The 14,494-nt window shown below is 53.1% G+C and overlaps 1 protein-coding gene and 1 long non-coding RNA gene across 5 annotated transcripts in view; one reads left to right on the top strand and one right to left on the bottom strand.

The window, feature by feature from the left end:
- Positions 1-8,193, bottom strand: part of Klf15 (Kruppel like factor 15) — a 13,567-nt gene extending 5,374 nt beyond the window's left edge. The window contains exons 1-2 of one of the 4 annotated variants that reach the window (XM_029478550.1): positions 8,109-8,193; positions 2,378-3,481 (exon numbers count right to left, since the gene is read on the bottom strand). In XM_029478550.1, coding sequence (XP_029334410.1) covers positions 2,378-3,456 — 1,079 coding nt within the window. In that variant the 5' untranslated portion in view covers positions 3,457-3,481; positions 8,109-8,193. Of the gene's footprint in view, positions 1-2,377; positions 3,482-4,441; positions 5,631-7,190; positions 7,336-7,693; positions 7,778-8,108 lie in introns of those variants that run through there. The other 3 variants (XM_021164461.2, XM_021164460.2, XM_021164459.2) reach the window with 3 other exon arrangements.
- LOC115031307 lies at positions 8,130-10,171 on the top strand. The gene is made up of 2 exons (XR_003836926.1): positions 8,130-8,215; positions 8,517-10,171. It is a non-coding gene; the product is annotated as an uncharacterized LOC115031307 (long non-coding RNA).
- Positions 10,172-14,494: the final 4,323 nt, after the last annotated feature.

The raw sequence follows: 14,494 nt of genomic DNA, 5'->3' as shown, positions 1-14,494 counted from the left end.
GGGGGGGGGGAGGCAGAGCAGAAGGTTAGACTGGGATTCAAACACTCCAAGGTGTTCTCTGCCTTTTAGAGGTCAGATCGGTTTCAGGGAGTAATGGGCTACCGCAGAAGGGCACACACAAGNGAAGGGGTTGGTGGGGACTCTCCGAAGCTTGGAATCATCCCAACACACCGTGATGCCTAAGTGTGTGACCCATCACCACCACCAACCATCTTCATTGCCATCTCATTCCATCCTGGCCAGATCCAGAGTCTCTGTGGGTCCATCTTCCCTCCTGACTGCAGCAAGGAATCTCTGCCCATCCCACAGCCTCTGGGTGGAAGACTGGCCACATGCAGGGAGTTGCAAACCTTCTATGCACAACCCCAGGCTTCTCTGATATCCAAGAAGATCCTAAGGAGCTCACACAATAACACAACCAGCCCTTTCCTGAGGCTGATGCTGCACAGGAACCTTGATCGGCAAACCACCTCCCTAGTCTTGCTGAGTGGTTCTGCCTGAACAATCTAGTGCAAGGCTCAGGGTCAGAGCTAAGGCCGCCCTTGGACACCTCGTGCTTCCTGGAGCAGCAATATGGTGGCAAGGACCTGTCTCCCAGCCCTCATCCTTGACCACATCTCATAGCCCACAGCTCTGGCCTGGCCCCTTGCCCTCTGGCGATGCCACTTAAATAGGCAGTGCTGGTCAGAGTTCAGGGCAAGCAGGCCCCGGAGTTAGGACTGTTGGATAAGGCTATTCAGTGGCTTGCCCATGAGTCCCTGTGCCTGTGCACACCTGCCAGTGTCCTAGGCAGGACACCTTTGGGGTTCCTCTTTGGAGTTTGACTGTGGGAAAGTGGAAGTTCACTTCATGAAAAGAGGGCACAGTGAGGACTCCCACACTAGCTCAGGGCTCCAGGAAACAAAAAGGGCCAGACAGGAAACCAGGGCCCCTGTCCCACTGCCCCCTCCAAACAGGGACCATTGCTTTTCCCTTGCTCAGTAAACACCCTTACCCCCAGGCCTCTCTGTCTGGGCTGTTCTTGCTCTACAACCCACCCACTTATTATCCCACAGACCTACACTGCATCTACTCACTAAAACAGGTGGCTCAGAGAGGTAGAGACAGCAGGTCTAGGGAGCCCAGCATTTGAGAAGGTTGTGAGAAGACAGGGCTGCCTCCCAGGAAGGGCCTCTACAACCCAAGACACTGCTGGGGGAAAGTTCCTTTTCTGACCAATTTGGAGTTGGAAGGGAAGTTCTGCCACTGTCATCCCTCCATGTTCAGTCTCAGCAGGGCAGCACCTGCCCTGGGGCCAGCACCANCAACTCAGAACCAAAGCCTGGCTCACAACACCACCTCTGTGACCTGGTATGACCCACACCAGGTACAAGACACATATGATCACAAAATACATAAGCAAGTGTGCCCATACACAGCAGGCATCCATTCAAGTGATCTAGCTCTATCAGTCCTCAGCATACACAGATGAACCACATCAGACAGAGATAGACAGACACACGCATACACCAACACTGCTGGCACACACCCTGGCTACCAAGGCCATATCACCCTAAATATGCAGGCCACNGGCCTCCTAAAGATAATGAGCAGCATTCAGAGGCCAGGCCAGGGTGACTGCAGGGTTCCATGGTCTCTGGCACCACATCTGGCCATCTGAGGCTCCTCGTCCTGAAGAGCTGGGCACCCTGTTGCCTGGAACATAAGTTTAAGGTATTCTGCCATCTTTGACCCCCCTCCCCCATAGCCCAGCCATCTGTCCTTCCTTCCGGTTGTCCTCCATGGCTTTCCAAACACACCTTCCTGGTCCCCAGGAAGAAACAAAGCAAAGCTGAGCCCACACCCTTGAGCAGTTCTTGTCCCCAGGTTGGAGGGAAGNGTCATTTTCTAGTTCAAGTCTTGGGGCTCACAGTCCACTCAAGAGTGCTACGGCCTGGGTGGTTCTTAGCCAGTCAGTTTCCATGTACCTGACCAAAACTGTCATGGGTGTGATGGTAGTACTTACCTGGAGGTGCTGTAAGGCCTGCATGAGCCTCTGGCTTGTGCCCATGTGCCACCAAACTCAGCTGCCCCTTCGCTGAGTTTCCTTCCACTTCAGCCCAGCCCCTCATCTTCCTTCCATCCCAGCCTGAGAGATTCCACACAGCTCAAGCCTCAGCAAAACTTACCTGGTCTTTAAAGAGACCAGAGACCAGGTGGCTTCCAGCTTTAGTCTCCAAGTGGGACAACAACTGTCATCTCTGATCCTGTCCCCTGCCTATCCCTTGCTCCTTTCCTAANCCACCTCATCTAATGGAGAAAGGGGCCTTGTCACACACTCGGGGGAGCAGAGATGAACCTACTTGCTTGTGCCCAGCCTGTCCAAAAAAATACTGACCTCCAGCCGCAGCCTGGCCAGGTGCAGGCAAAGGGCTTCTCGCCTGTGTGCCGACGCAGGTGGGCCTTGAGGTGGCTGCTCTTGGTGTACATCTTGCTGCAGCCTGGGAAAGTGCATTTGTGCATTTTGAGAAGTTCTGCTGCTGGGTTCTTGGGGAACTTCTGGCCCACAAGGAGGCCAGCAGGGCCGGGCCCTAGGGATCCTGAGCCAATAGGTTTGGCGGCAATGGGCACAGGCGCAATTCGCACAAACTTTGAGGGCAGGTTCAAGTTGGAGGATGGTACCACTTGAGGCAGGAGTGCAAAGGTCTGCCCCTGGATGTTGACTAGAAGCTGGGCGACCTTGACGCTCTCTGGGGCCTGCCCTGGGGAGGCTGGCCCTGTACCTGCCTCCTGCTTCACAGCAACAGGCTGGATCTGCAGTAGCACCGGCACGGGGCCATCATGTGCTGGCCCCTCACCTGCACCTTGGGCACCACCCCCACTTGTGCCACCTGGTGGTGGGGTACAGCGCTCTCTCCCAGCAGACTCTGGATGGAGGTGGCTCCGGTGTGACCCAGCTGAGAGCTGGCTACAGGTCTCCAGGTCCCTGCTGCCGTTCTCTGGGGCCTCCTTGACCTCAGCCTCCATGTTCTCTTCCAGGAATTCTTCAATCTCCTCCAGGGTAGGCTGGAAGGGCCTGGAGACGTCATCAGGGTCCCCTGACAGAAATTCAGGGAAGCAGAAATGTTCCTCCTTCACAGGCACAGAGGCTCTCCTCCATGATCCCCANGTCACAGGGCCACTGCTATCTCCAACACCTCCACTGCCACCACCACTGCCCAGTGTAGCCCGGGACAGGAGGAAATCCAAGATGCTGCCCTGGGCCTCAGGGCCTGGACCCGCACTGTAGCAGGAACAGAAGGCTTGCGAGTCAGGGCTGGCACAAGAGCAGGGGCTAGAGACATCGCTGTCATCCTCAGAGATGGGCGAGGGCAACATGTGGTATGGCTGCCGGCTGGCCAGCCTGTCCCCTAGGTAACCCACTGGGCATTTCGGTGACGAGAAGGTCTCGTCCACTGGAAGCAGGTGGTCCACCATGCTGGCCTGGCCGAGCCTGTGGTGACTGCAGAGAGGGAACAAGGGAGGCCAGGTTAGAAGGACTGCTTACCAGTGCCTTGCAGCCCCCACCCTCGGCTGCCTGCCCAAGGCCTCCTGTGGCCAAATGTCCAGATCCTGCTTCCATCCCAAGGGAGAATGGGGCCGGCGAGTGTGTTTTCAAAAGTTGCATCACCCTATTTGCAAAAGAGCCCTCCCTCTCCAGGCCCGTTGCACAACCCAGGGCACTTCTGGTTTCAAACATTTTCCAGAATGATCCTGGAAAAGAATAAGACAAGGAATGCTCTTGTCCGTGAACAGCTGAGGCCAGGAGGAGAGAGGGAGCCAGAGAGAGGGGAGGCCCTGAAAATCGCCAGCCCCTGGACTCTGCTCCCTACCTTGAGTCAGAGAGGGGGTGAGAAAGGAAAAGTCCATTTGCATTCTGAGCCCAAGGTATTGGGGCTTCTATAGNGTTTCCAGATTAAGCAAATAAAAACACAGGCTGCTTGTTCGATGTTCACTTCAGAAATTAAAAAATGAACATCTGTGNATGCGAGCGAGGTGTCCCCAGGACTGGAAGGGATGAGACACACATCTGTGTGGGCTGCCCGTGTTTTAACCAGGTAGCCATACTTTAGAAAAAGATTAAAGACCGTTTAAGTGCCTGCCTGCCTATGTGGTGTGTCTCCACAGTCTAGTTCTCAGACCTTTATCGAGAGTCACCGTTCTCCATGACTGGGAGAAGTCTCACATACTTGAGCAAAAAGCTCCTTCCACCATAACATCTAACACCTTCCTGCCATAATGAGCAAGGTCCAGCCCCTGGCTGTGAGTCCATAGAAGGTCTGAGAGCCCAGGCATGGGTAACCTCCTTGAACCCTACAGCCGTTGGGAAGGATGGAGGGTGACATTCGCCCTTGGCCAGCACCTGAGAGCAGAGCCTCCTGTTCTACCTCCCCAGCCCAGCTCTCCTGTCTGGGACACTCACCGACTTGGGAAGGCTCAGCAGGTGCCTGTGTCCCTTCTTGGCAGCACACTCTCCTGGGTCCCCAACACTCAACACCACACCAGGTATCCAAGAGGGGCTCAGAGAGTGGGGATAGGAAGGAAAAGGGAAAGCTGTGTCCTCTGAAGCCAAAGGCCATACTAGGTCTGGTGTCCAAGAAGAGTCAACAGTCTCTGGNTGTGATGAGGCCACCTCTCTGGACCTTTGTCCNGCCCAGTGACCATGTCTGCCTGTGTGATTATCAAACTGATGGGGAGGATGCTCAGGCTGCATCCTGTCCACCTGACTTCAGGTCCACTCTACAGCCTAGCACCCAGTACTGACCAGCTGCCAAAAAGCCAGTCATCCCGCTACCCTGTGCCTCAGTCTCCCCAACTGTTCTATGTCTCTGTGCTCCATAAGTTTCTCTCTTGCTGTAGAGAACAGAGGCAAGATCTGAGCCCAAAGGTAATCTTGCCAAGAGGCAATCTGAGTTTAAATCTCAGTTTAGGATTTAAAACTGGGAATGCGTTCTAAAATACACTCTTTACCAAAGCAGGGTCTGGGAGGGAGTGAAGCTCCAGAGAACGTGAAGGGCAAAGCAGCAGGGCAGAGCCCACCCACTCCATTCTCCCAACCCCATCTCATCCACCCTACAGCTATCGGCTGTGCGACCTCAGGCAAATGGCATAACTTCTCTGTGTACACATCTGGGTACTGCCGGTACGATCTGGCTCCTAGTCACTGCACACTCAGTGAACTCATGTATACGGAGTTACTAATGTCTGAACGGTCACACAAATGCAGGGAACATGGTGTCCCAGGAACCAGAAAAGGACCACCTAAGATCTCCTGCAATGAGATGTGACCGGAGANGNACACACTACAACACTGAGCGATCAGTCGATCGGTCACACGCTTTCAAAGGAGATCGTGGTATCGATTTTTAAAANGATAGAAACGGAGGTCTGATATGAAAGTGAGCAGCAGTGTTGNGTGGGCATAGTCACTCATGCCTATAATCATGGCACTCAGGAGGCTGAGGCCAGAGAATCATAAATTCAAAGGCAACCACGTGGGATCCCACTGAAACACAGAAGGAGGGAGAGGGAGAACAGGTAAGAAAGTAGGGTGACAAAATAGAATTACATCGGAAGGAGCCCCTCCCCCCAAAATGTTTCAGATTCTTCCAGGACTCAGAGTACTAGGGCCCTGCCCACCCCCAAACTGCCCCTCTAACTGCTCCAGGCCTGGATCAACCTACTGAGCCCTGGCTTTGGCGCCAATGTCCCCCTTTGTGGAAGTCCTGTCTCTCTTAGCATTCCAGATGGGAGCTCATTATTTAAATCTCAACTCAGAAGTCACTCCCACCTTGGACAAACCACCAGGATTATATTCTTCACGGTCAGGTATCACTGTGAAAACTGTCTTGTATGCTTTGCTGCCCCACCAGAATACAAGCAGTGCTGACTGTTCACTACAGGGCTAGATCTAGAGTCAAAACCAGACCTAGCCTTTGCTGAATGTTTCCAGAATCCAGGAGTAAATGCAGGAGTGGAGTGGCCCTAACTGGTTAACAGGATCTTAAAACAGTGCTGAGCAACCCTGGGGACACTGAAGTACTGAAGGCCCTGGGGATCCAGGACTTCCTGGACCCAGGACTTGAAAGCCCAAGTGCCAGCGACCAAGCCGGTCCCAGAAAAACAGCAGCACGTGGCGTAGCCAGAGGCGCAGGCTGCGTGCAGGGGGAGGGGGCACCCTGTTCTGGGCACGGTCCCCGGCAGGCCGCTGGACTCCGCCCCCTCTCTTAGCCGGCCAGGCCTGCTGTTTATCCTCCCGGGGACACAGCGGCTGTAGGAACAACATGTAATTGATAACAAGCCGAGAGCCGGCCAAGGGCTAGCCATTGGGTCAGCGTGCAAATCACGGGGGTGGCGAATGGGGGCCGGTCTTCAAAATAAGAGTCTTCTCCCCAGGAGTCCGAAGGCCCCAAAGTTACTGCCATTCTCGCACCTGTAGGGCGGCGGGGGCTCCCCATGGTCGGGGGCAATATCTGAAGGACTCAGTCAAACATTTGAGATTTCACCTTCCCATACCGTGGTAGCAAACCNCCCCTGTGCCCTCCAGGCGAGAATGTTTCCNAGAGGGGTGACCTGCCCCCTGCGGCTGTTACCCTCAGCCGTCCCTCCGGTAATGTTTGTTCAGAGGGGCCTGATGACTCTGCGTGGGGAAACGGAACATAAGCGCACGCTGCGGGTACGCGCAAATGGGTGTGAGTTTGTGTCGTGTGACTGCGTGTGCTGGGCGCAGTGCAGCCGTGCGGGTATCCGCCAGGTGTCCGCGCGTGGGTGCCCACCCGTGGGTGTGAAGTACGTGGGAAGGAGGTGGCTCGGACTCTGGCGCACAGCTTCGGAGAGTACCTTACCCTCCGCCCAGTGACCCCCTTCGCGTCCCCTCTTAGGCCACCGCAGCAGTGACCGACAGTAACCTCTCCGCCCCTTGGTCGCCAGGCCCCACCATATGGGAGCGCAGGTCCAGGAGTGCCACGGACGCGCGTGGGTTCCGCGAGCTGGAGCTGCGCACACCGGATTTGCCCTTTGCAGGCNCAGCGCGCTCACGGGGGTCCCGGCATTTCCGGGGTCCCCTCATTTCCCGGACCTCTGAGCGTGGTTTCTACAGCGCGCGCCAGGGGACGGCCCGTGATTCCCCCAGGGAGGACCCACGCGGCCGCGGTACATCGCGCGTCTCCCACCTGGACTCCGCGTCGCCTGGCGCGGCCTCGCGCGTGCGGCCCGGCTCCGTATGCGGCCGCGCGTCCAGCGCTCCTGGCCGCAGCCCGCACTCCCTGCGGCCGAGCTGGGCGCTCGGCGCTCGCCGCTCTCCCCGCTCTCCGGTCGCTCACGTGACGCCGCGGGCGCCGCGAAGGCTCGCAGGAGGCTCGGCCTCGGGCGCGCGCCCCATTGGCTAGCGCCGCGCGTCACGCGCCCCCGCCCCGCCTCGGCCGCACCCTCCCGCTGCCCACGCGCTCTCCGGTCTCTTCGTGGACCTGCACTGAGTCCTCCGATGCGCACGTGAGACGGGATCCAGAATCCACTGAAAGCCCGCAGAGTCCCGAAGTGCAGACCACGTGGGACCTCGGGAGCGGAATCGTCCCCGCAGCCCCCTCCGCATTCCCAACAAGGCCCGATCTAGTAGCGACCATGTCTAAAGGGACCAATACATCTGATCTTTCCTCCAGCGGTCATGGTTACTCACGGGAATGAACGCTCACTGCGCTATCCTAGACTTCTGCGACTGACAGACTGCGGAGGTTTGCTGACCACCACCAGTGACACTGCAGGCACCTCCCCNAAGACTGCAGGGTGCTTCTGATCTGCAGAGGGAGTTCCAGGTTGCAGTCCCAAGCCATCATAGACAGCTTTTGCACGGGTTTAATGAGGAAAGTGAAGCCCAAGAAAACACGTGAGCGGAGAGTGCTGGGTACCCTGCTGTGCACTTTAGCCTACACTGCCTGACTTCCCAGCCAGCCTGAAAAAAACCGCTGAGAGCGAGCGTGGGCCTTCTTAGCCAAGCAGATAGAGGGTCAGGCACAGCCAGGTCTGTCTTGTCTTTCCCCTGCTTCTTAATACCCAGGACATTTGGACAGACCTTCCTTCCTGGCACTTCCTACCTGACACTGCGAGGTGGCCAGCCTTTCCCCTTGCTTCTCCAAGCAGTCCCTGTTGGGGCCAGGATTTGTAGCCAGATCCCTTAAATAAGGATCTGAGGATTCTCCCGGTGAGTGCCCATGATCCAGCAGTTAAACTGAGTCTTAGCCAGAGCACCGAAGGAGTCTGTGCTTAGCACAAGATGGTCATCAACTTTCTGATTGATCATAGGCCGGGTCTGANTCTTCCGCAGTATTCTACAGCCAGGGCTAGCACGCAGAGCAGGTGGGGTTGGCTAGTCCATAAAGTTGATTGATGATCTTATCTTGTCAAGGCAGGGCAGGGTCAGGCTGGGCCAGCACACTTCACTGCCCTGCCTACCCTGGGCTCTGCATTCCTTACACTCTCTGTCCAATGTCTCCCACCCCCAGGGAGAAGTGCAACCAAAGGTCAGAAGCTTGAAAGCAACGGTGTAGCTGAGCGGCCTCAGTCCACAGGGAAGATGCTCCAGCTGTCTAAAAGCCATGGCCAACCTAGGACATTCTGCCTAAACCTGAGTCACATTAGGCATCCTTGCTTCAGACAGAACCTTCCCAGGGCTCCCAGCTCACTCACAGGAAGTATATATAACCCCATTCTCTCAGTCTCCCTCAGTCTCTTTTGAGTCCCTTTGTTCCATGACCTCTTCTTGCTCAGCTTAACCTGCCAGGTGCAAGCTCAGGACATTTCCACATGCTGTTCCCTTTGTCTGAGTATGATTCCCTTCCCAACATTCCCATGGCTCCCTCCTTCACTCAAGTGGCATCTTCAAGGGAGCCTGCATTTGCCCCCCTGCTCCCTGCTGCATCCCCCCCACCCCCCATTTTCCAATCCAGTTTAACAGTTCTNGAGACTTACTATTTTCTAATGTATTAGAAGTTTTTATTTTATTCTGTAAACTCTTGTCTCCTACAGAGAATGTAAGTGGCATAGACAGAAANGTCTATGTGTTCCCAGCCCAGGACTAGAATTTGCATCCCCAGCATCATGTAAAGGCCAGGTAGGTCTTGAAGCTGTCTGTAATTTTAGGACACAGAGGGCAGAGGCAGGATTCCTAGAGCAAGCTGCCCGCTGGNCCAGCTGGAATCTGTGAGCTCTGGGCTTGGCAAGAGACCCNGTCTTGATGAATATAGTGGAGAGAGGTGGGAAGAGTCACCAAATCTTAGCTTCAGGCTTCCACATGCATATATCCACATATGATGTGTGCCCACACATACAAACATGCATGCTCACACCACACACAGAGAAAAGAATTAAATGGGCTTCCAGGGACTTACCCCCTAAACAGGAGATAGTTGGTTCCTGNGGAAATCAGAACAATTTTCTTGTAAGAGGCATAAAAACTCCCACAGAACCTTCCAGAGTTTGCCTTCATGTCTGCTGTGCTCCATCTCTGCTTCACCAGCAGGGTCTGATCGTCCATCCAGTCTCAGACAGCAGTCATATAAATCCTAAGCCAGCTTTAGCTCCCACCATAGCATAGATACCTCTGCATGTGCATCACAGTCCAGGGCCAGGATCAGCCTCAGTACAAGGCATTCCTGTTGACTGAGGGAAGAGGGCACTCGATCCTGACCACCTGAAGGCTCCCATGAGCAGCAACACACTCGTTTCCCACCATCTAGACAGAAAAACAACCCAGTGTAGCAGGAAGGACTTATGCGCTGAGGGCATCAGACTTGCAAGGCAGACTCTCCCTTGTGCTACATTTCCACTCTTACTAGGGAGGAGGAGAAGAAAACCAGGTGGTAGGTGTAAGCTCTTTGAGGCACAAGTGGCTAGGCCTGGACCCCAAGACATCTCTAAAGCTGGTGGCTGGCATTTCCAGTCCCTTGAGGTAGGAAGAGAGGCCAAGCNCCACCCTATATAATAAAAATGCCCAAGGTCAGGCCACAAAATGCCTCCAATCCCAGGCCACCCTAGAAAGCTTCACCCACAAGAAACACTATACAAGCTTGCCCTCTGCTCAGTTCTTTGCCACTTCTTTCTCACCCAGGCAGAGGTAGCTACCCTCATGTGTCTTTCCCAATAAATCTGTTGTTTGAGGTTTGTTGTGTGGTGTGACTTTGTGGTATTCTAAAGTTTCCAACTCCCAGGATACCTTTCACCTCAGAGCTGTAACACAGTAGGAACTCTTCAAGGGAGGCCTCAGTGGGGGCAGAAACATCAGCAGCAGAAACATCCCAGAGAAAGCCATCTATCCAAAGAAATGCTAGCATTGAATGCCTAGTCTCTGGGAGCCTTGTACATGTCTAGAACAATATTTTGGTACCTGAGGGATCTATAATTTTGTAAATTTGCAGGTTTTTGTTGTTTGCTTGTTTGTTTGAAACAAAGTATTGCTGTGGATCCCAGGCTGGCCTTGAACTCACAATGCTTCCAGAGTGCTCAAAACACACCAGGGTCTAATTGTGTTCTCATTTTTAAAGCTTAATTTAAAAAAAAATTTCCATTTATTTATGTGTGTGACTGTTCTTTAGTTGCACCCCATGTATGCAGAGCTGGAAGAGGCCAGAAAGGAGTTCAGATCCTCGGAACGGAAGTTACAGAGGTTGGGAGGTGGGTGCTGGGAATTGAAGCTAGGTCCTCTGCAAGAGGAGCCTATGCTTTTAAACTCTGAGCCATCTTTCTAGCCTCATATATTTTTAATTTTAAGTACCCTTCTAATAAAAAGAGTTAGATTGCGTTTTAAAAGAAATAAAATGGATATAAATTATTTGAGTATCATCTGGCTTTGCCTGTAAAACTCTCTGGTACTGGGTCCTTTTGGGGGTGGGGGGTTGATATTTTTTCCTACCAAATATCACACATTTAATCAAGATGCACTTGATTTTAGATTCCGTCTCTCTTTTTTATTCCTGCTTTGGAATGGCTGCACCTCCCCCCCCCCCTTAATAGTTGCTATCAAATCTAGGGCATCATACATTCAAGGTAAACGCTCTACTACTGAGCCCCAGCCTCAGAGGTAACTGAAAAACGTGTCTTTCTCATCGTCAGGGGCATATTCTTTTATTATTTCCCTCTTTCCTGAGATATGCTCCTGGGTGGATCCCTCCTGTTCAGCCCTCTACTCAGATGTCGCTTTAGCTCATGGCTTTCTCAGTCACCTTGTCTGAAACCGCATCTGTGCTGCTCTCTGATCTCTGGCCTTGATTCATTTTATTTCACAGTTCTGTTTTTTTTATTTTTCCTTTTATACCCATGTGTTATTGTCTATCTCTTCCACAAGCCAACTAGCTCTAGAGATCATGGATTTGGACTGGAGCTAGGGATCTTGCCTAACTTGTACTAGGGCCTGGGTTTGATCTCCCAGCACAGCACACGTGTGCACACACACACACACACACACACACACACACTCACAGGTCATAAAATAAAGGACATGTATCTTGTATCGACATTCTCTCAGTTAACTTAGCTTCATCTCCTCTCCTATGCACATGACCCAGCTCCAGATGTACCCCGAGACCTGCAGCACCCCAAGCTGCTGACCATGAGGCCCTCATCCTGCTGGCATGTTGGCTAGCTTCTTCCCACAGAGGCAGACTTTGAAGCCATGCAGGTGGGCTCAGCAAGAGTCCCGTGGGGTGCTGGCTGGGGCTTGTCGTGTGTGGGCTGCCTGCTTCCCTGGCAGCTCCCTTAGTTATAGCTTGAACAAGCATGATGCTGCAAGCCCAGACTGAGGCATCACAGGGACGGCTTTCCGAGACTTTCCTCCTTGGCTTGCACACGTGGGCCTCTTCTCCCTGGGTACCTGAATAGCCTTCCCTGTGTTTATCTGTGTCCTGATCTCTTTTCATAAGGATTCCATCCCAGGAACTTCATCTTGATTTAACTCCATCTTTGAAGGCCCTGTCTGCAGAATACAGGGTTTCTGAAGGACTGGAGTTTAGCACCATGACATAAGCATTGGGAGAGACATCACTCAGCCCATGACCCTTGGGTGCCTTGGGTAAACAAACAGCTGTCCTAAAGCTGTCTCACCTGGAGCCATTTTCAGTAACCCCCATCCAGTTACTCAAGAGAGGTTGAGGCCACATTGCACGCTAACAGCCCCTTCACATGGCCCACATGGGACGGGAGCCCAAGGGTCCTGCTGGCTGGAAGCTCTTGGCTCACAGCCATAAAACAAGCCCCAGTTCAGGTTACCCTGGTATTCAAAGCTGTGCTCAGTTGCACCCTTGCCAAGTGGCCTCTTACTCTCACTTGCCCATCTCAAGGAGGGCAGTTGATGTGGATGGTGAAGTAAGGGTCTGGATAGCCTGCTCCCAGGCCTTGAGTGTGTGACTCTAGGCAAGTTGTGTCCATTCCTATCTGAAAATGAGGGTGCTCCTGAGGTGTATGGGAGGTGACTTATTCAGATCCCCTGTTGCAGAAGGCTGGCAGAGTATTGCCAACCAGAGCCTCAGGTGTCCCCACCTCTNGATCCCACACAGCCTCCCTTGCATGGCTCTCCTGGCTTCCCAGCTGGGAACAGAACTTGGGCTGTGCTTGGCTGTTTCTGCTGAGTGCAGGAGTCTCACTCAGCTAATGGAGCTATAATGCTGGGACTCCTGCCCAACACTCTCCAGTCTGCAGTGAGAGGCATCCTTGTATATCAGACCGGCATCCTGGCCCGGGACAGCCTCTGCAACAGCTCCTCTCTGCTGTGCCTCCCAGACACTGCCTTTGTAAACCTCTCCAAGTCCTTCCCTTGGGGGCATCTGCTTCTGAGGTCATATGTCACTCGTGTGCATATTCTTGCTGACATCACCTTGTACTTGATAAATGAGCAATTATCACGTCAAATAAAAATAAAATGTATACTGAAAAAATAGGTTTCCCAATAAGTTACTGAATCTACTTCTATAGGCAACTAGACTAGTATTTATTATAAAGGTTTATTTTATTTTACATTTATGAGTGTTTTATCTGCATGTATGCCTATGCACCAGGTGCATGCAATGCCCACAGAGGCTGGAAGTGGGCATCAGATCCTCTGAAACTGGAGTTACAGACATTGTGAGCCTCCATGTAGGTGCTGAGAATTGAACCCGGGTCCCTGCAGAAGGCTTCTTAAGGGCCTGGAACATGCTCCACTTCTGCTGACCACAGGCCCTTTGCACCTCTGCTTCCTCTAACCAGTCACCTCTACATTCCTTAAGTCAGAGTTCACAGGTTTCCCCAACATCCTTTACAACTAGTACCTCTCTTTCAAAGCAATTCTCAAGTTTTGTAATGAACTGTTAATTAGTGTGTTCATTAATTAATGCTTGTCTCTCACAGTGAGCATTGTCAATTCTGCTCATTCTCCCTTTCCCGGAACTTCTAGTTCTCAGCAGAATGACCCCAGAATGACCGAGTGTCTCTCGGTGCCCCTGTAGCTGGCCAGAGAGCGCTGCAGAAGCGAGGGGTGGAAGCTCTGGCTCAGTCTCCTTATGCTTCTTCCCAATGTCAGGACATAGAGAACCCTCCTGGGCCAGGCAGAAAGGCTATCATGTGGGGAGGGGATGCCAGAGACCTCCCCACAGTGCCTCTCTTCCTAACCAGGTGGGTTCTCAGCAGAGGAAGTGACAGACACTGATATGTTTAAGCCAACATTGCTTAAGATGCAGTGGTATAGGTGCCATGGGGTGTTGTATGCAGAGTACTGTGTGCAGGGTACTGTGCTCTGCAGCTGAGTGAGTGAGGGTGCTCCAGATATTAGGTGTATTTAATTCACGTTTTACTTATGGTGAGACTCTCAGGAGGGGATCCTGTGTGTCTGAGGAGTGTTTGCACATGAGGGGCCATGTCTGTTTCCTAGTCATTTCACAGCCAACCTTGCGGGGGTGGGCTGCACATTACAGGACAGTGGTGCAGTCAAATGCCCTGCAGTGGTGGAGCCTCTCTTTTTCTCCACTCTGGAGAGGGTAGAGGATGGGAGCTGAGTGGTCCGCTGAGCTGTCCTGGCAGGGGCAGATGGGAGGTGTGAGGCAGGCAACACCCCCAGTCCTCTGTTGCAGCATGTCTCTCAAGGAGGTTGCATGAATCCTCAGCTGATACACTCCTGAGCACCCATTGGATGCCAGGCAAAGGGTCAAGAGCCAACACAGGTGTGTCCTATGTGCCAGCTCTGTCCCAGGGCTTGACAAATTCTGGCTCACTTCTCCCACCCAGTGTCTCTAGGAGGGCGGTGCTGTCCTACGGCCATGGGCTTAAGAGTCCATAGGAGGAGCTGGTGCCATCAGGATAGAAGTGAACTGCTGTCTGGGTAAATTGTGACACACCATGAAAATTCAGGGTTTGCCTGAGGACTCACACAGCAATGACATAGAGTTGACAGGAGAAGAATTCTGAGCCCAGATCTGCTTGATCTACTGGGAAGGAGCTGAAGATCTGATCAGAAGTG

The sequence above is a fragment of the Mus caroli genome, chromosome 6 (assembly GCF_900094665.2).
Source record: "Mus caroli chromosome 6, CAROLI_EIJ_v1.1, whole genome shotgun sequence".
Taxonomy (NCBI): Eukaryota; Metazoa; Chordata; class Mammalia; order Rodentia; family Muridae; genus Mus; species Mus caroli.
Note: the sequence above shows the minus strand (reverse complement) of the source record. Positions and strands in the feature narration are given on the sequence as shown.